This window comes from Schistocerca piceifrons, chromosome 2 (assembly GCF_021461385.2).
Source record: "Schistocerca piceifrons isolate TAMUIC-IGC-003096 chromosome 2, iqSchPice1.1, whole genome shotgun sequence".
In the NCBI taxonomy this organism is placed as follows: domain Eukaryota; kingdom Metazoa; phylum Arthropoda; class Insecta; order Orthoptera; family Acrididae; genus Schistocerca; species Schistocerca piceifrons.
The window spans coordinates 270,176,587-270,198,602 of record NC_060139.1 but is presented as its reverse complement, the minus strand read 5'-3'; the positions used below and the strand labels follow the sequence as shown (position 1 = coordinate 270,198,602).

The 22,016-nt window shown below is 42.9% G+C and overlaps 1 protein-coding gene across 1 annotated transcript in view; it reads left to right on the top strand.

The window, feature by feature from the left end:
* The first annotated feature begins 1,573 nt into the window (after nucleotides 1-1,573).
* The window catches only part of LOC124775319, a 76,108-nt gene continuing 55,665 nt past the window's right edge, over nucleotides 1,574-22,016 (top strand). The window contains exons 1-2 of the mRNA XM_047250153.1: nucleotides 1,574-1,701; nucleotides 20,948-21,072. Of these exons, the coding sequence (XP_047106109.1) occupies nucleotides 1,574-1,701; nucleotides 20,948-21,072 (253 nt within the window). The remainder of the gene's footprint in view (nucleotides 1,702-20,947; nucleotides 21,073-22,016) is intronic.

Below are 22,016 nucleotides of genomic sequence, written 5' to 3'. Positions count from 1 at the left end.
ATGTGGAACGACAGGAGATGTTACGTCTTTTTATGGACATGTCTAATAACTACATTAGGTTATAGTGACAGAAACGGAATTTGGAAGAAAAAATCGTAAGTCGAATTTGGACACCATACTCAATTCGGCAGCAAAATATTTTACTGCAAAGCCTGATAAATTTGCTGAGAGAAATTGACTGTAATGTGGTTTAAACAAAGTGCAGTAGAGAAAGATAAGCTAAGAAAAGAACCAGGTCTCAAACTAATTCAAGAAGTATCCACTAAATCGAATTCAGCGTTCGACATAACTGACAGATTGTTATAGGTCCATTTACTGATTAGTAATATCGTTAATTGGCGTTATATAGCACCATCTATGCTAACAGCCGCAGATATTACAGGTCTGGAGCATGGCTGTGACATTCTGCGGTGTGCTCGTGAAACTTGAGTAGAAAAGTACGTTGATAGCAGTAAAGTAATACCAGTAACTAGTACGCGGAATATCTAAATGCCAAGCACAGAATCAATTATGACTTTTGGAGAGAGTCTGAAGATTAAAATCATAACAGTAACCAAAAAGCGATTGCAGTCGGCTGAACGCGTTAACATAACAGCCATCTCAAGATTGCTAGATCCTAGATTCAAGATGGTTTACCATGTACGAAGGCAATGAAAACCATAAAGTGCAAATAACTGTCCGTGAAAATATACATTGTTGGAAAACAGAATATTTAATCACAAACAGTTTATGGAGCGGACATTATAAAATAGAGCGAGAAAAGAGTAAACGCAAAGTAGAACTGGGATGGACTTCCCATCACAGTTGAGTTATTATCTGATAGAGTGCTTTCTAGATCTAAAATAAGACGAATTAGAAATATGTAATTACGTCATCAGTACATCCTTTCCATATCTACCAGAACTGTAATTCAATATTTGAGTTGTAGAGTCTGATCTCCAGCATTTCCGCCAACAATGCTTCAGCTGTTTCTGTGATAAATATTGTTTTTACAGTCTGAAGATACAAAGTTATGGGTGTGTAAAGTTAATGTTACTATATTTACTGATTAGTAAACAAGATATTGTATATATTTGTTTGTTTCTATGTTTCATCATATAACACTGATGTTAAAAATATCGATGTTTTAGTGTCGATTATTATCAGCCAGTGATCATGAGATGTCGATGATGTAATCGAAATCAACATCGATGATGTGCCAACATCGCGCATCCGTAGTAACGACCCGATGGGACAGTACTGCAGTCACAAGGTGTGTCACTTTGTGGCCGTTGCACCCGGTACAAACCGTGTGAGATTTTTATCAGTAGTTCGTGGACAAACAGACAGAGCTCAACAGCGTTAATTACAACTTTTGCGAGCGGCAGCGTTAGGTAATGGTAGGAGGCGTCGTCGCGCAGCTGTTGACCTTGGTTCGTCCCTCCCTCCTACCTCCCCCCCCCCCCCTACCGCCCACCTAATGTCACAGTTATTTCCGCTGCAGGTATTCTACCGCTCATCTCGCTTCCCTGGTGCCATTATAAACAGCGCGGACGGCGTCTGGTGTCCACTCCAGTAGCGACTCGACACCAACATGGACGGCGCCCGCTGTGTGTCTGCCGTCTCCCTGCTGCTGCTGCTGGTGGTTGTCGTCACTGCCACTGCCGGTGAGTACTGTGTCATGTTTGACGAGATTGTTGTATACCAAGACAAAAATAGTCAGTAAACACACTACCAGAAAAAAATACAACCACGAAAAGTTCGTTCTATTGTCGATTGAGGTGACACTATAGGAGAACATCATAACAAGACCAAGTGAAACACACCGTCATAGTAATGGGTACCTGAAAAGCCGCGCCATTACACTCTGCATAACCCCGCCCCTTCCCCCCCTCCCCCTCGGTCCATCTCTGGGGCCACGAAGGTGCGTATTCTTGTATGCAAACGATCACACATGTACCGAATGGCATCCTGCGATGGAATTTCACCAGCAACTTGCGACTTTTCTTGCAATTCGGCAATGGTTCATGCTGGACCAGGAGGGCGAGTAAGTACATGTTCAACTGGTGATTTTTTTGATCAGTGCACTTGGTGTACTCCACCAAGAGCGCGTTGTGTCGCAGCAGTTGTGTGAGGATGTGCAGTGTCCTGCTGAAAAAGCACAGAAACGGCCGTAGCTTTGGGATAATAGCCTATGCAATGTAGCGGGGACTTGTTATTTTACCCTGCAGAAGCACCAGACATGACCGGACTTGCGAAAGGTGGCCCCACGCCCCTCCATGAAGTCTAGTAGGTGATTTGTCGGTGGTGATGTAATGTATACTGGAATAGGCAGCTCTTCAGTTTTGCTACATAGCTGAATATCCATCACCCGGATACAGAGAGAATCCACTCTCATCACTGAAGGCAGCAGAGTGCCATTCTACTCTCCGATCAAGCCTTTTACGACGCCAGAGTACACGTGGTTGGCAGTTCATGGTGGGAATGGTAGCCTGAGCAGATTCACAGGTGTTCTTAGTCCTATTCCAAACAGACGATTCCCAATAGCCCCTGATGACACAGCAGGTGGAACATGTGTCAGATTTCTCCCGTGAGTGACGTTAGATCTTGACGTGTGTCTGTACTACGTCGTACACATATGTGGTAATGTTCTACAGACGGCTGTAGAAGGCAGCGACCCACCATCAATACACTGTGCCCAACATATCAGCAATCCGTCAGTACGTCTATCCAGCTTCCTGCACGCCCACAATGCTACCCTATTCAAATGGCTGAAGCTATTCAACAGGCGTATGCACTTGCTCGTGGGCATGATTTTTACCCTTCAATGAATGCTGCACTGTTCACCCATAAAGTCAGCACAGTTACTGTCTATAGAGTGGAAACAGAGGGTGAACAGACAAGATGCTGTGCGCCATCTGATCGCCAATGACAAAGACAAATGATTCACTAACACCACAATCCCTCCGTATGCACATATTTTACTCTCCGGTGCCACTGAACACAGTCCCTGAGAGTGCTGCATCTTTATTTACGGCAGTCTACAAATGTGGCTTTTTATTACGGCACAGCCATTGATACATTCAGCACAAGATAGCCATTACCATACTCTACAGTCCCGGCTCCAAAATTTCTTAGGGAACCTTTGCACGCCTCTCGCTGTCTGAGATCTCTTCAAAAACCCGTAACTTGATTCACACATTTTGAAAACTCAATGCTAATACTTGTTTTGTTAAACGTCGTTTTGCACTGGACATTCCTTATGTTTTAGTACATATGTCTTTGGTTCTTTAAGCGTCCTTCCAATACATAAGCCTAACATTTTTTAACTCCTTTAAAATAGGAAACAAAATTATAAAAAGTTTCTTTTTCACTTGCACGATACTGACTGCCGAAAGATGTATGGAACGGATACATTCTCTGAATGCGTTGCAATGATGAATTTAATCGTTTATCTTTCCATAACAACGTCTTGTATTTCTCCTCTTTTCCAGGCATCTCTACAAGACCAACAACACTAATAATTTATCCCGATACCTTTGCTTAACTCTGTGTCAGAGTTTAGAACTATGGGTACAGGTGCTTTGATACTGTTAGAAACATGGTCTTTTACTCCTGTTCTAAAGCTTTCTTTTGCCTACCTGAAGAACGATTCTTATAGTGATACATTGTTTCCTTAATACCTTCCCACTATCACAATTTTCTCAAAAAATGGTTCAAATGGCTCTGAGCACTATGGGACTTAACATCGGTGGTCATCAGTCCCCTAGAACTTCGAACTACTTAAACCTAACTAACCTAAGGACATCACACACATCCATGCCCGAGGCAGGATTCGAACCTGCGACCGTAGACAATTTTCTCACCTAGTAACTGAAAATACAATGCAGTTGCCGTCACATAGTATTCCAACTTATTGTGAAAGATATAGATGAGACCCCTGTCATGTTGAATGGTATATTCCACCCAACAGTTTATGTGCAGATGAAATGTCGTGTGGCTAGGGCCTCCCGTCGGGTAGACCGTTCGCCAGGTGCAGGTCTTTCGATTTCACGCCACTTGGCCACTTACCCAGCGATATAAACGTCTCCCCTTGACAACGGCTTCTATTCCGTAGAACAATTTCTATGTTTGTAATGTCTAAAAGGTGGTGGCTAGGAATATATATACACACACTCCTGGAAATTGAAATAAGAACACCGTGAATTCATTGTCCCATGAAGGGGAAACTTTATTGACACATTCCTGGGGTCAGATACATCACATAATCACACTGACAGAACCACAGGCACATAGACACAGGCAACAGAGCATGCACAATGTCGGCACTAGTACAGTGTATATCCACCTTTCGCAGCAATGCAGGCTGCTATTCTCCCATGGAGACGATCGTAGAGATGCTGGATGTAGTCCTGTGGAACGGCTTGCCATGCTATTTCCACCTGGCGCCTCAGTTGGACCAGCGTTCGTGCTGGACGTGCAGACCGCGTGAGACGACGCTTCATCCAGTCCCAAACATGCTCAATGGGGGACAGATCCGGAGATCTTGCTGGCCAGGGTAGTTGACTTACACCTTCTAGAGCATGTTGGGTGGCACGGGATACATGCGGACGTGCATTGTCCTGTTGGAACAGCAAGTTCCCTTGCCGGTCTAGGAATGGTAGAACGATGGGTTCGATGACGGTTTGGATGTACCGTGCACTATTCAGTGTCCCCTCGACGATCACCAGTGGTGTACGGCCAGTGTAGGAGATCGCTCCCCACACCATGATGCCGGGTGTTGGCCCTGTGTGCCTCGGTCGTATGCAGTCCTGATTGGGGCGCTCACCTGCACGGCGCCAAACACGCATACGACCATCATTGGCACCAAGGCAGAAGCGACTCTCATCGCTGAATACGACACGTCTCCGTTCGTCCCTCCATTCACGCCTGTCGCGACACCACTGGCGGCGGGCTGCACGATGTTGGGGCGTGAGCGGAAGACGGCCTAACGGTGTGCGGGACCGTAGCCCAGCTTCATGGAGACGGTTGCGAATGGTCCTCGTCGATACCCCAGGAGCAACAGTGTCCCTAATTTGCTGGGAAGTGGCGGTGCGGTCCCCTACGGCACTGCGTAGGATCCTACGGTCTTGGCGTGCATCCGTGCGTCGCTGCGGTCCGGTCCCAGGTCGACGGGCACGTGCACCTTCCGCCGACCACTGGCGACAACATCGATGTACTGTGGAGACCTCACGCCCCACGTGTTGAGCAATTCGGCGGTACGTCCACCCGGCCTCCCGCATGCCCACTATACGCCCTCGCTCAAAGTCCGTCAACTGCACATACGGTTCACGTCCACGCTGTCGCGGCATGCTACCAGTGTTAAAGACTGCGATGGAGCTCCGTATGCCACGGCAAACCGGCTGACACTGACGACGGCGGTGCACAAATGCTGCGCAGCTAGCGCCATTCGACGGCCAACACCGCGGTTCCTGGTGTGTCCGCTGTGCCGTGCGTGTGATCATTGCTTGTACAGCCCTCTCGCAGTGTCCGGAGCAAGTATGGTGGGTCTGACACACCGGTGTCAATGTGTTCTTTTTTCCATTTCCAGGAGTGTATATACAACCACTTGCTCACAGAAAGATCCGTACCTAAAGACTGGAAAATTGCTCAAGTCACACCTATACCTAAAAATGGAAGTAGGAATAATCCTCTGAATTACAGGCCTATATCACTAACGTTGATTTGTGGTAGGGCTTTGGAACATTGACTGTATTCGAACATTGTGAATTACCTCGAAGAAAACTGTTTATTGACACATTGTCAGCAGGGTTTCAGAAAATATCGTTCTTGTGAAAACACAACTAGTTCTTTATACTCATGAAGTAATAAGTGCTATCGACAGGGGATGTTAAATTGATTCCATATTTTTAGATTTCCAGAAGGCTTTCGACACCACTCCTTACAAGCGTCTTCCAACCAAACTGCGTGCCTACGGAGTATCGCCTCAGTTGTGCGACTGGATTCGTGATGTCCTGTCAGAAAGGTCACAGTTCGTAGTAATAGACGGAAAGTTATCGTGTAAAACAGAAGTAGTATCCGGCGTTCCCTAAGGAAGTGTTATAGCCCCTCTATTGTTCCTGATCTATATTAACGACATAGGAGACAATCTGAGTAACTGTCTTAGACTGTTTGCAAATGATGCTGTCATTTACCGTCTTTTAAACTCATCAGATGATCAAAACGACTCGCAAAATGACTTAGATAAGATATCTGTATGGTGCGAAAAGTGGCAATTGACCCTGAATAAGGAAAAGTGAGAAGTTATTCATATGAGTACTAAAAGAAATCAGCTAAATTTCGATTACGCGGTAAGTCACACAAATCTGAAGTCTGTAAATTCAACTAAATACTTACGGATTACAATTACAAATAACCTGAACTGGAACGATCACATAGGTAATACTGTGGATAGAGCAAACCAAACACTGCGATTCATTGGCAGAACACTTAGAAGGTGCAACAGGTCTACTAAAGAGACTGCTTACACCACGCTTGTCCGCCGTATTCTGGAGTATTGCTGTGCGGTGTGGGATCCGCATCAGGTGGGACTGACGGATGACATCGAAAAAGTACAAAGAAGGGCAGCTCCTTTTGTATTATGGCGAAATAGGGGAGATAGTGTCACAGACATGATACGTGAATTGGAGTGGCAATCATTAAAACAAAGGCGTTTTTCGTTGCGACGGGATCTTCTCATGAAACTTCGATCGCCAGTTTTCTCCTCCGATTGCGAAAACATTCTGTTGGCAACCACCTACATAGGGAGAAATGATCATCACTATAAAGTAAGAGAAATCAGGGCTCGCTCAGAAAAATTTAAGTGCCCGTTCTACCCGCGTGCCGCTCGAAAGTGGAACGGTAAAGAGACAGCTTGAAAGTGGTTCATTGAACCCTCCGCCAGGCACTTTATTGTGAATAGCAGAGTAATCACGTAGATGTAGATGATTTGTGTACCATTTCCATGCAGTTAGAACAGGTTCTGGGCGTCCCCCCCCCCCCCAGAGCAGAAGCACTTCACGAACGAAGCATTGTGTGAGCAACGTTGGCTGAAGAAACGTCGGCTATGGAAGAAATCCGGGCACATGCTGCATCTCCTGGGTTACCATGAGCCACTGGGAATCGTCTGCTTGCAGCAAGATTAAGATCGTGTGTGCCTTTCGACAGGCTATTACTGATACCACGATGCCGCCAAGAATGAATGGTTTGGTGTCGTTAAAGAGAGTGGAATGGCGCTCTGTTATCTAGGGTAATGAGAGTACTTCCTGTCTGTGTGAGAGTGATGGGCGTACACGTACGTGGGGCGAGCCTAGTTAGCGGCCTACTGCAGAGTGCGTCCGCCAACGACAACCAGGTCCCATCCCAGGCTTCATGGTGTCGGGTGTCATCGGTCACAACGAAGACGCACGTCAGGTCTTCATGACAAGAAATAATTATCTGGACCTGAAGGACAAATTATGTACGCAATTCATCTTTTCTGTACGTTTATTTTCTCAAGGAAATGTAATTAAATTAAATAATCTGAAACAGTATACAGAAATATTTAACTGGAGTGTGAGGACGCCTGAGAAAACCGTACTGTCACGGATTAAGAACGAGTTACGAGAAGTGTTTGAATAAGATGGGTACATCCCTGAGCAGCTCTTCTTGTTGTTGTTGAGATCAGGCAGACGTCATGGACTGCAAGTCGTGAGTCGTCAGTTAGTGAAGCATTGTGGGAATGGTAGGCAACGTTGCATCGTATTACGTACAAATGCAATTGTGCGTTCGCATTAGAGTTAATAATAAGCGAGTTACAGAAGAGAAAAAACCGTATCAGAAATTAAGTCAAGTTGTGTCCAAAAAGACTCTTACAGAAAAGGAATTCTGAAACAAGGCAATGAAGTCCATATAACTGCAAGGCGACCGAACGTCTACACAGGATCCGACGAAAATTTCATACGTCGCCGTCTCTTAGGCAAAGTAAGATATCAAGGCACTGTCGCAACTGATGAGTTGAACTTAAAACAATAGGGAACACTTCTGTAAGACTGTATCCACAGGTTTAAAAATGGCTCTGAGCACTATGCGACTTAACTTCTGAGGTCATCAGTCGCCTAGAACTTAGAACTATTTAAACCTAACTAACCTAAGGACATCACACACATCCATCCCCGAGGCAGGATTCGAACCTGCGACCGTAGCGGTCGCTCGGTTCCAGACTGGAGCGCCTAGAACCGCACGGCCACTCCGGCCGGCTGTATCCACAGGTATCACAACTTACAAGTATAGACGTATACTCTCATTTACATAATCAAATAACATCTGTTCATTACTCATTTATAACAATATAATTAGATTTTTATTAGATCCTGCTACAACAACTAGCAGTCACATTTGACGAGCCTGCGGGGTAAAGTAACAAGTACCCGCTACATTGCGCAGGTTGTTGTGTATCTTCGATAGAAAGGCGACTTTCTTCTTCAGCAGAAGAGCCAATCTGCTCTTCGTTGTGTAAAACAACTGCGCTGGCCAACAAGTTCACCAGATCCCTCGCCGGTTGAGCACGCATGGGGCGTGACTAAGTGGGAACCTCTCCGTTCTCCAGAGCCTGCAACAACGATTGCCAAATTGCAACAAAAGGCGCAAAATGCTTGGGAGGACACTCTATCGCAAGATGCCATTTGGCACCTATCCGATTGTTTGCATGCGAAAATACACGCCTGCATTGCCGCAAGAGTGACGTGCGCCGTGTATTGAGCGACTGTTTGGGCAATCTTTTCTTCGACAAGTCTGTATCATTTTGTGTAAATTTGTGGTCATACTCTCCTAAAATGATGAACTACCTGTCACATCATTTCTGATTAAAATGCGGCATTGTATGTACTTAAAGGTAGTACAGACATTGTATTACCATGGAAATATTGGCAAGTACTTCTGTCAATGGAACGGACAAAAGTTTCTCCTGGCGGATACACTTTTCGAACAACTCACGAGACTTCAGCCAGGTAAAATTTACAGCGACCGTCGATATTTCGGCGGGATTACATCCCGCCGTTTTCAACGCACAAACTACAACGGACAGGCAAATTAAAAACCTCGGTTCTTTAAATAACTCAGGAAAGGTAACACATTCACACTGAGCACTAATGCCGCCAAAGATGGCCAAACTCAGAGATATCGATAGTGATACTACGAACTAGCAGATGGGGTAACATTGACTTTTCCCCTCTGTTTTTTGACAAGGGAGAGAGCGGCATTCCTAGCAGAGTTCAAACAAAAACCTCCATAACTGTTTGCAAGGTTGCTCGCTAATTTAATCTCAACTGCATCCTTAATAACACTGTCCCAACAACTGGACGTGCACGCCAATATCTCGGTATTGTTATATAACACAGGGTGACCACTAGCCAAGCAACGTTCGGCAATAGCAGATCTATTTGGCTGCTGTAATCGTGTGTGCCGTTGATGCTCAGTACATCGGTCCTCCACGGTCCTGATAGTGTGACCAATTGTAACAGTTGTGTTACTAAATGTGACACTTCCGTCACTCAATGTAACTGGGTTTTCTCTTTTGATGCTGTTAATTAACAGGCTGAGCATTCTAAAGCATTCGGTCAGGGTGAAAATATTAAATAAATTAACTTTTAACAACATGTGGGCAGGGTGGGTTCTTCCTTGGCTCGGGTATGAGGTCGAATGAAACATCATTTTTACAGAAGATAACTTTTATTGAAGATTTGTACAACTGTGTCTTACGGGATGTTCTGGTTCGGAGAGCGGCAGCTGTGTCGTTTGTGAAGTCTTCTGCTGCGGCAGCGGCGGCGGCGGCGGCGTCTGATTACGCGTAGCGGTGTGTATCTCGTGTCGCCGTCTCGCCCAGTTGACTGGAGACGCGCAGCGCGAGGTGGCCCGTTTAATTATTGCGAGCGAAGTCGTGCATCGGATGGTGATACCTTGGATGTGGCGTCCCAGTGTTTCTCTTCTCTAAGCGGCCGCGTGTGTTGTGCGTCGACCAGCGGAGCGGCGCGGCGGGGCAAGGCCAGTGTCCCGAACTCGAACCACGGACTCCCGCTTGCCAGTCTTCGGCTGTCAGGTCTTCATCCCAGCTCACAGGTGACTGCTGAGGTGAGGCCGTCATGAGAATAAACCTGGCGTAAACAAACACAAACGCGATGATTGCTCACAAGGGAACCTCCCCATCGCACCCCCCTCAGATTTAGTTATAAGTTGGCACAGTGGATAGGCCTTGAAAAACTGAACACAGATCAATCGAGAAAACAGGAAGAAGTTGTGTGGAACTATGAAAAAAATTAGTAAAATATACAAACTGAGTAGTCCATGCCAGGATACGCAACATCAAGGTAAGGAGACATGAGGAGTGCCGTGGTCCCGTGGTTAGCGTGCGTAGCTGCGGAGCGAGAGGTCCTTGGTTCAAGTCTTACCCACGACTGAAAATTTTACTTTCTTTATTTTCTCAAAGCTATGATCTGTCCATTCGTTCATTGACGTCTCTGTTCACTGCAGTAAGTTTAGTGTCTGTGTTTTGCGACCGCACCGCAAAACCGTGCGATTAGTAGACGAAAGGACGTGCCTCTCCAATGGGAACCGAAAACATTTGATCGCAAGGTCATAGGTCAACCGATTCCTCCACAGGAAAACACGTCTGATATATTCTATACGACACTGGTGACGGCATGTGCGTCACATGACAGGAATATGTTGTCGACCCACCTAACTTGTACATGGGTAAAAAGATTCTTCTACCTTGCCCGATTTAGATTTTCTTGTGGATGTGATAATCACTCGCAAAAAGTGATGAAAACATAAGAGTTTGTCACATAAACTGAAAATAAAAAATTAAACTTTTCACTCGAGGGAAGACTTGAATCTAGGACCTTTCGTTCTGCAGCTGCTCTCGCTAACCACAGGACCACCGCGCCCCTAGGCACCCATTATCCTTGATGTTGCTTATCTTCGTATGGACTACTCAGTTTGTATATTTTACTTTTAATTTTTTTCATAGTTCCACACAACTTCTTCCTGTTTTCTCGATTGATCTGTGTTCAGTTTTTCAAGGCCTATCCACTGTGCCAACTTATAACTAAATCTGAGGGGGGTGCGATGGGGAGGTTCCCTTGTCAGCAGCAGTAGCTGTCATACACTGGTATTATTCCGCTCTTGGAAGTAGGTCCAACTTATGCATTAGATATCTTACTACTATATCACTGTAAATGAAACTTTAAGACATTCTGGTATATTCTTAATCACGCTTCAACTATGTAATTTTCATTTAAAAAATCGTGTCGTCACAGTCTCTGTATAAGCTACTTGTGCTGTGATTGTCTCGCAGTTCTCACGTACCGTCAAAATGGATGACACTGCTTCCTGCTTCGTAGTGAAACAAGCAAGCGAAACATCGTTAGTGGCGAGAAGCAAGTTGTTGTTAATGTTTCTCACAAGATTACACAAGAAAATCTGCTTTAACTATTTTCGAGAAACATTATGTACTAAAAATAAGAAACCAAATTCATAAAGAATTTGAAGCGTAATTGGTAGCGTCGTAGATTACTGGAAAGTAGTGGTTCAAATCGCCCTGTTACCTACAATTTTTTGTTGTTAGAATACCTAAACCATTTAAATATGCAATTCATGAAATGTATGGTAATCAACTCACAGTTAACCATTACTTTTCAAGAAAAACGCACGTCTTCTAGTTCCTTATTATGTAGCGCATGCGAAATTCTGTTTTTCATTGGAAATACACATACTTAATAGTCAATATTTTATAAAAGATTGTTGAAGTTAAGAAAACATTACACAATTAAATTTTTTGGAAAAAAATAATCTAACACTCTTTGATTGAATATGCCTATGGTTTTGTAGGACAGATGTAGTCTTACACGAGCCACAGTGATAAGCGTCGTAGATACACGGAAATCAGACCGTAGAGATGATGAATTTTTACAGTTGTCGCCTTAACACTGCAATTTGAAGCCAACAAAATAGATCTGCAGCCAAGTTAAGGGATTTGTCACTAGATACAGCAAGACATTTAAGCTGTCAAATGTACTGGACCTAATACACGAAGCTTTGTGACACGTCACTGCCGAACGATGGCGAAATACGGAACAGCCCGTCATAAAGGAGGAGGAAACGTCGATTTCTTGGTGGTTGTGGATTCTGTTGTTGAACGCCTCATTATCAACTCAGGGGTACTGAAATGTATTTCTCAGAGCCCGATATGGAAGGAGTTGAGGAATTAGCGGACGACTGACTGTAATCCATTCAGTGATTTCAATATTTAACTACCTGGTGAAATCCCAGCAGTGCTCTTTTACGCCACACATAGCCTGTGCAAAAAAATTACCCTTGCTAAAGTCAGGAATTGTCATCACTCTTGTTTAGATCGAGAGCATGTTATGTTTTCCGTCCCGTCACCTAAGAAGCAAATCGCCTGAGTTTTACCACATACCATTTTCTTCCGTTTAAAAATTAAATGACATTCAAAGCTGTTCTCTGCTCGTCACTTTTTACGACTTTACTGCAACTGTTCAAGTCACTGCGGGTTGGTCGGATCACTTGCCCGATCGGTACTGTCCAAGTTACATGCACCGATAAAGCTGTTGCCCCGTATTATCGCTGAGTAGATGTACACGTAACGCACATCATAAAACGTGTCCTCATTATCGTAATTGACTGTACTGGAGACAGCTTGCCTTCCGCTCCTCTTGAAACGATATCCAACGAAGTTCCAGGAAAGGCGGAAGAATACGTAGTATAATGTATAAATGAGGTTTATTCTTACAATGAACGGAGTACAGTATTACGGTGTGGCATTTTTCGGTCGGCACAATCTCTTCAGCTCGGCCAAATCCTGGTAACAGCGCTATTTTCTATTCGCAATTTGCTCGTTGTATGATGAACTTTCACAGGTCCAGTGGATGTTTCCACAAAAGGGGGCAGTCCAACGTTCTATCGTCAGAAGCCTTTAAAAATGAGTAGGAAAGACAGATGAGAGGGATGAGATCTGTCAATACCTATTACGCAGTCGCATTAACGACGGGTACTGCAAATTTCCTATGAAACGACATTACAATATCAAGCAGAAAGAATTTAAACATGTAGTTGACAATGAAACAGCAAAAAGGTACAACAGTCGACTGACGACGTTAATTGTTTAGTAAATCAAGGAGCACTTTAGGCAAAATTTTCAGGCATGCAGCACGTGAAGGTATTGGTGACATGAATAGTACAATTTATGAGATCGCATGCATTATTCCACTGTCAGTTGCAATTCACGGAAGAGTGTGGAGACATTATATATTACCGAAAAGTGTGTAACTTACGTCAAGGGACATCACTGGAACGATTTTTCGGTATAATACTCGGTATTGATTAATTTATGAAGGAAAGAGAGATGCAGAAACGAATATTAGAACATCCTGAATCAATTGTAAACCTCGCATCTTAAGTGGACTTGGCTGCCCAGGTGCCCACAGTAAGAAGTTGTAAACAACTACTTTCTGATTTGATGGGATACACATAAAAAGAAATTCTTTTTATAGAACGAAAGTATTCAGATAAACACCGTTCTGTTCCCTAAGCTCACTAACATTAAAGCAAACGAACGTTTGAAGAATTCAGTGGGGCCTTGAAAGAATTATAAGGATAGTTTGTTTTGAGGATACTGTCAGTCTTACATCTGTTTTCGAGGCCGATTCCCATTTAAGTTGAAAGCACCCCTACGCAAGTGCTGAATTAACTGGTTGACCTGCAAGGTAATTCCCGCTTTTAATGACAAATCCTTTTACTTTAAAAATATCGATGACGTCTACATTGATTTCCTCAGATGGAGATTCCACATCTCCATAATGTGGTTGCACAAGTGCTACAATATTTCGATCGACATATTTGTTTGAAAGACCTTTTTATGATTATGCAACCGAGTAATTCACATTTACATGGCAATCTGAGTGCAAAAATCTGTGAAATGTTCTGTGTCTGTGCTTATGCCGACAGTTAGTACCAAATATATTTTCAAAGCGCTAAAAATAATTAAACAATGCCGAAAATTGGGTTCGTTTTTTATGTACGTCGTTGAGATGTGTGAAATACAGAACAAAGTCATAAGCAGTGCCATTGTATTCGCATTTAAATATGGTACGTTCTCAATGTCCCTTGGTGTCCCACACCTCCCCCCTAACCCCGCCAAGTGCTCGGATAGCGCGCCGTGGTGATGGTGGAACTGTGAAGTGCCACAGATCTTTGTGCCACTCGGGCCAGATCAAAGTTCGGGAGCTGAAGTCTTGGCAGCCCCTGATTTAAATCCTACAAAGACTGACAACCATAGCACGCTTAAAAATGGACTTGTAGAAGAAAGTCTAAATTCCAGGTGTCATGCGTCCTTTATGTTCGAGTTGTGTGACCCACAGTGGAACTTCCAGCAATGGGTTCCCGTTCTAGGTTTCCCTGCGTAGGAGGTTTTTGCACACACCCATTTACGTCTCACTGACATTGAGCTTTTGCAACCTGCTGTTATCACAGCTACATCATATTAGTGGATTTGGTTGTTATCTCGATCACTTTTTTTCTCTCTTGGAATCAACAAATACTTCGTATTTTAACTGAAGCTCCAAAGAAATGTAAAGGCATGCGTATTTACAGATATGAAAACATGGAGTACACGGTGCTGAGGTCGGTAACGCCTATATAATACAACAAGTGTCTGACGCAGTTGTTAAATCGCTTACTGCTGCTGCAGTGCCAGGTTATCAAGATTTAATTGAGTATGAAAGTGGTGTTGGCGCACGAGCGATGCAACGTAGCATCTCCAAGGTAACGATGAAGTGGGGAGTTTCTCGTATGACCATTTCACGAGTGTACCGTTCATATCAGGAATCCGCTAAAACATCAAATCTCCCACATCGCTGCGGCCGGAAAAAGATCCTGCAAGAACGGGACCAATGACAACTGAATAGAGTCACTGAACAAAAATGGTTCAAATGGCTCTGAGCACTATGGGACTTAACTTCTGAGGTCATCAGTCCCCTAGAACTTAGAATTACTTAAACTTAACTAACCCAAGGACATCACACACATCCATGCCCGAGGCAGGATTCGAACCTGCGACCATAGCGATCGCGCGGTTCCAGACTGTAGCGCCTAGAACCGCTCGGACACTGCGGCTGGCGTCACTGAACATGACAAAAGTGCAATCCTTCCGCAAATTGCTGCATATTTCAGTGCAGGGCCATCAACAAGTATCAACGTGCGAACCATTCAACGAAACATCATCGATATTGGCTTAGCTATTGGAGCTGAAGGCCTAGTCGTGTATCTTTGATGACTGCATGACACAAAGCTTTACGCCTCGTCTGGGCTCGTCAACACTGACATGGGACTGTTGATGAGTGGAAACATGTTGCCTGGTCGGACGAGTTTCGGTTCAAATTGTATGGAGCGGATGGACGTGTACAGGTATGGAGACAACCTCATGAATCCATGGATCCTGCATGTCAGCAGGGGACTGTTGAAGGTGGTGGGGGCTCTGTAATAGCGTGGAAAGCGTACAGTTGGAGTGATAAGGGACCCCTGGTACGTCTAGATACGACTCTCTGATCACCTGCATCCATTCATGTCCATTGTGCATTGCGATGGACTTTGGTAATTCCAGCAGGACAACGCGACTTCCCACACGTCCAGAATTTCTACAGATTGACTCCAGGAACAGTCTTCTGAGTTTAAAGACTCCCGCTGGCCTCAAACTTCCCATACATGAACATTGTTGAACATATCTGGGATACCATGCAACGTACTGTTCAGAAGAGATCTCCACTCCTTGGGGGTACTCTTATACATTTATGGACAGCCCTGCAGGATTCATGGTGTTTATTCCCTCCAGCAATACTTCAGATATTAGTCGAGAGCATGAAAAGTCGTGTTGCTGCACTTCTGCGAGCTCGTGGGGATCCTTTACGATATTAGACAGGTCTACCAGTTCCTTTGGCTCTTTAGTGTGGCACTCAACTCCACTTCGTTGTAATAATGTCATTATAACATATTCTGTTCCTGATCCATTTATTTATTTTACTCTCCCTCCTAATAATTGCCAACTTTCTTCTCTTTATTTACAGCTGGACAGCCCTAAGATTTTGAATTTTGTATTTCTCCACCAAAATCAAAACTAGTTAATGCTCATTAACTTGAACTTTCTGCTTCACATATAACCTGTTTACATAGAACCTATTCATTTTACCCAATGCACTGCATGGCCGTGTTCACTCTCCTGTTTATTTCGTTCGCAGTGTCCTCACCTGCCCTGAAGACAGTCATCCACCTGTTCTATGGCTTAACTGTCACTTTGTATAATTTTCCGTATGTTGCTTGTAGAATATTTGATTTCAGTCTTATTTTAAAACTTGTTTCTTGAAACTAGAGGTAAGCGACACAATGGGGATCAATAAGTGAAAGTGGTTTAGGTAAATTCCATTAAGACGAAATTCTTTTCCCTCACATAGTTTAATTTCGTTTATGATCGTTGATCATTATTTTGCTGGCATTGAACTCCTTGTGTAGCTCTTCTCTCAGTGGTTAATTACTCATAGTGCTGATAAAACATACGTAAAGTACAACACTGAATATACTCTTTAGTAAACTACCACACGAGTCACATCTTTATTTCTCAAGCGCTGTTGATACAGAATTATATGCACCCTATGCTTATGAATCTCCGTATTCCATAAAAAGGTGTAGTTCATATTTATTGTGGTATTATTTCGTTCACTCTTGCAATAAGTAGTAATACTCCATACAGGTTATTCATAAATTCCCATTACAAGCTTCTAGCACTCGTAAGGAGATTGAGTTCATAATATACCTTTATCGTGCTACAACTGTTTGAAAACATATTTTCCGGGTAGATATGTAACAGGGTAGTCATAGTGGGGAGCGGTTATGACGGATCGGCATCCATACTACCTCTCTGACCTGGTTCGAGCCTCATCACATATCTGTGAGTGTTTGAGCGACATGGCTGAGTACAGCTTTGTAGAATACATCGGCATGACTCTCCTGAACGGCGAAGCTCAAGGTAATGGAAGAGCTGCTCGTCGCCTTTATCAAGATCTTTCTCCACAGCGTCCGTTTCCATCGCATACCCTTTTCACCACACGTAAGTAACGAGAAAGGGTCCCTCAGCAGGTTCCAACGAGATGCTACACACTCGAATTGGAAGAAGCCGAACTGAATCACGTTGTAGACAACACGTCAACTAGTACACGAGCAACTGATGTGCTGGATTACGCCTAAACAATTAAAGTGGTCGCTTTACCAACATGTTCTCAAATGCTTTAGCACGGAAGCGGTACGTTTTGGGATACTGGTTCCCATTCAAAATATTATCTATTCACTCCCCTCTACAACTTCTATAATTGTGTATCGGGAATCTCCGAACTTCCTGTATGCAATAGTCTGCGTCGCTTCAGTATGACCAATTGTGGAGTGAAACTGAAGCAGAAGTTGCAGAAGTTAAGAAAACAGAGATGTAAAAAAGTCAAATAAAACCACATACGGATTACGTTAACATTGCCTGTCAAAAATCAAAATTTTTATGTCATTTAATTTGAGAAAGATATAAAAAATTTATTGTGATAGGGCTTGCATTCAAGTCCACCTAAATAAAACAGTCTGATGCTGACATTTAAGTAGTTGACAAACGAGGACATGCGTGATGTAAAGCTGATCTTGCGTGGCTGTAGCCTGTACGTATGAACACTCGCCATCCAGTCTTGTACCTTATGCTGCATTTAATAAATGAAGTGGAAGTGCGATAGACTCAGTACGACCAACAACGATATTAAAAGAAATGGCTGAATCCCATTGGCGCAATACAAGTGAAGGTGATAATATGATCAATTGCTCTAACGTCTTCTCCTCCCTCCATCTTCACGTAAGTATTTGCTTCCTGGGAACGACCTTCCTGTCTCCCAGACAGTGACAGCATCGGAAATATTGGAATCTGTAGCAGGTGTTTCAACGGAGAAAGTGCATGAGAAAGTAGGGAGAGGAAAGAAGTATCAAACAAGCAGCAGAAAGCCGGAAATGCAACTAATTTCGGTATACTACCTCAACTGGAAAAAATAAATGTGAGGCAGACTTTTCATTGTGGCAAAGCTAGCAATCCACAATCTCGGATTTTCCAAGGCGACAGTGTGCTTTTCCACAGAAAAGAGAATTTATATAAAGAAGAGTGGAAATGATGAACAGGTTCGTGCCATCCCCTAGAGTAAATGAACAAAAGATGTGTAGCATCAGTCTGAGAAAAAAACCGCACCGCAGATACGCTGGCGCGTGTGATAACGACACCGAATACGTATCTGGGGACACTGCTCCATTGCTACCGCGACTAAACAGCAAGTGTGACTCCAAGGTGATGGAGGCTAGAACATAGTGTAAGGTAAGTTGGCGGTAGGCTTAGACGCCGATCTTCGTGAACGATCAACTCCAACCAGACGGACGAGAGACTACAGAAGATGGGGATGGATATCGAGCCTCCTCTGTTTTTACTTCCAAAGTGGTGAGTCTTTACCGTTAAAACATACTTCTCACCACCATTTTTGCGGGGGAGGCCCAGCTGCTCTGTCCCGATGCATCTTTGCGGTGAGGCGGTGACGTTCTCGAAGCTTTACGGTTGGGTATTTTATTGCGGCACCAACCCGAGTCCGCCGATAAACAACGTGTTCGTTCTGTGACAGCATGGCCACGTAGCAAATTTGGACCACGTGATTTTTCTTTTGTTCAGGAATTTTCTTAATAAGATGCTTCACAGGTATCACAAATTTAATCTTAACTTATCAACATGATCCATTACGTTTTGCAGAACATCGCTGGGTGTGGAATCTCGAAAAAAAATTGTATTAACACGGGAAATACGCACATTACTCTCTTCAGCTCACTTAATACGTACGCAGTAGACCTGTTACTGTGGTCTTTGGACTCCTCGTTTCCTCTTCTCTCTGATTCTGCGATTGGATTTAAAATTAATTTATTGAATCTGCACTCTCTCTTTGTATGGATGGACGTAACAGCAACTAGCGCTTTTCCACGTCCGTGAGAGGCGCCATAGAATAATCTGTGGTGTGAGGACAAGTTAATTGTTTGACGAATATATGAATGGCTTTCTCTCGTGCTTTGGAAAAGGCAGACCGACCACCTAAAGATTGAGGATATAACCTACAAAGTTGTAGGGTGGAAAAGTAAAAGTTTTGTGAAGAAGATAAGATACTGATGGAGATAAAAGAGGCCTAGAGACTAGTAATAGTGCATGTGAGGCAATTAATGGCTTTGAACCTCAGATCGTAGGTGTTGAAGACCTTGTTGTTATGTGAAATGATTGTTTGTTAATTTGTGAGTTGATGTACTGGGAAATGAAGGATGTAATGGGCTGATGGGTTAAAGCAGTTATGAGATCCGTAATGTGGAAGGAGACGTTCCTGGGCTTTGGTGACTCGATGACTTGGAGATCCACGAAAACAATCAGTAAAAGAAAAACTATGGTCTGGCAAGCTGCGAAGGTAAATGGCTTCTCAGATTTTCGAAGGATAAGGACTGGAGTGCTTGAGAGGTCAGTTATAAGGCGTACTGAAGAGCAGAACACTTGTTAAATTTCAGCCTTTCAGGAAGGTGATGGAATACAGAGTTATGACGGTAACTGTTTCGAAACAAAAAAGAGATGTAGTTGACGATATTGGAATAAGGTTCCCAATTTTACATGTATTACTTTTTTCATTGAGCACTGTATGCTTTTTCGATTTCCGAAGGTTTATCGAAACTATTCGTGAAGGTATATGAACCCAATATAACGTGATTAACAGGTGATAACTTTCAACAAAAATTGAAAAGTTAGTTTTGATAAGAGATTTTTTTTACCATAAAGAGCTTTCAGAATGAAACTGCTACATTTTGTTTGTGGACCAGTTTGCAAATCGGAAAGGTATTTTAAAGAATATGATATATTCAGAAGATGAATTCTCTACAGCCATCAACGCTACATTATAGTTAATATCAACTTGACATCACTAAAAATTACTGATTACTTTTTTACTTATTTAGCTGATTGTCTGTGAGTGTAAATCCGTAAATAAGTAATAATGACCGTTTGCCTTACTGGAAACGAAGTAGCATTACTTTATTAGAGCCTCATAACAGGATGAACGATTCACGGGAATATTCCTTCTTTACGAGGTATTGCTCTCAATTATTGTACGTAATAGCCACTGTCACCCTTAAAAACAATAACGATCTGCTACATTTAAATACGTTTTCTTTTATCTATGTTAATTGAATTCTTTAAATGTTTCAGTGCACATTCCTTTCATTCACTTACGAACATGTTCCCAGTGTTTTCCATCTTGTGGAAAATCTCAGAGTGATGGTTTAACATGGGTTTCATACTCGACGCTTCCTTAGCCAGCAGCAAATAATGCCATTACCCTGTAAAAATTGTTGATATGTTAATACAGAAAACAAATGTATAGTACTGTCTTACCGTCTACTGTATGAATTGCAAATAAGTTGTGGTATTTTGAAAAAATGTAATTATAATAAAACTTCCATAATGTTACCATTCAGCTACATTCGCTCAGTATTTGAGAAAAGAAGGAAAGATTATTTCAAGCACTAAAGAAATAAATTACCAAAATGAGGAAAGACAGGAATTAACAAAATTCTTACATTCCATTCAGAAGTCTGATTCATTATCTGCTTTAGGTTTACGGTTTCATTAGTGTTGATTGTAACTCATATTTCACACTACAACTTCAGCCTATATCTTTGAAATTGATACATATCAATAAATATAAAACCTACTTCCTTAAAATTTATCCAGAAGTAGCTGCTTAGTAACGAAACACATTAAACTGCCTAAAATGTGGATTCATTTACATAACAGGGGAGAAGCTGCTTTCAGATGCCCCCTTACTGACTGTGTGGTATACGCCGTTCCTCGAGATCAAGAGGATATCTGTTACGTCACAGACGCTCTGGATGCGTGTTGCCCCACTGGAGTGCGCTGTGGTGAGTAACTACAACTAAATAGATTCTTTGTGCTCATTACAAAGATTGGGGTTAAATAAGTAGGTCTACAATACACTGTTTGCACAACATATTATTTATAAGGCTACACACAAAAACATAATATTAATGCTAGGGATTTCTACACAAGTTCTTGACGCTATAAGCCAACCTCTCAATCGTCTTCTAGGAAAGATTTTAGGAAAATCCTGCTACATGTTTTCGTACCACAATAACTATGCAGAAAGGATCATGCAAAAACAGACCTTGTTATGTTTGTGTCGACTACCATTTGAACTTACGTATTTGTTATGAAACGCAAATTATAGCTGAATACATTGCAGAAAGGTAGGAAATTAAGGAGGTGGGGCCTGGATAAATTGAAAGATGTAAAGGCTGTTGAGAGGTTCGAACTAAGCATTATGCACTGATTGACTGAAACAGGGGAGAGGAATACAACAGAAATCGAATGGGTAAGTTTGAGGGATACTGAAGGAAGCAGATGATCAATTTAAAAAAAAAGACCAATAGAAATCCTTGAAGAAATAACGACGTATGACCGACTGAACTCAATCGGAAAAGGAGAAAGTTTAAGATACAGCAGATGAAGCAGGCAAAAGTGAAGACTAATTAAAAAAAAAATCGACAAACTGTAAAATGGCCCAGCAGGAATTGCCAGAGGATGTATGCAAGGCTGTATATGCATGCATGACTTGGGGTGAAACGGAACTTGTTGTCCCGTTCCATATTTTTTTCAATAAATTCCGGTACAGGAGAATTATAGCGAGAGTGTTTTTACTCGGCAGAAATATATCAGTGGGTAACAAGCAGGACAGAATGTACCAAACGGTGTTGATTTATTGATTGATTGATTTTATTACGTTTGTGCCACGTTTCCTTGTGCGACCTGGGCTGTATGAATGATAAATTATGTGAAGTAGCAGAAA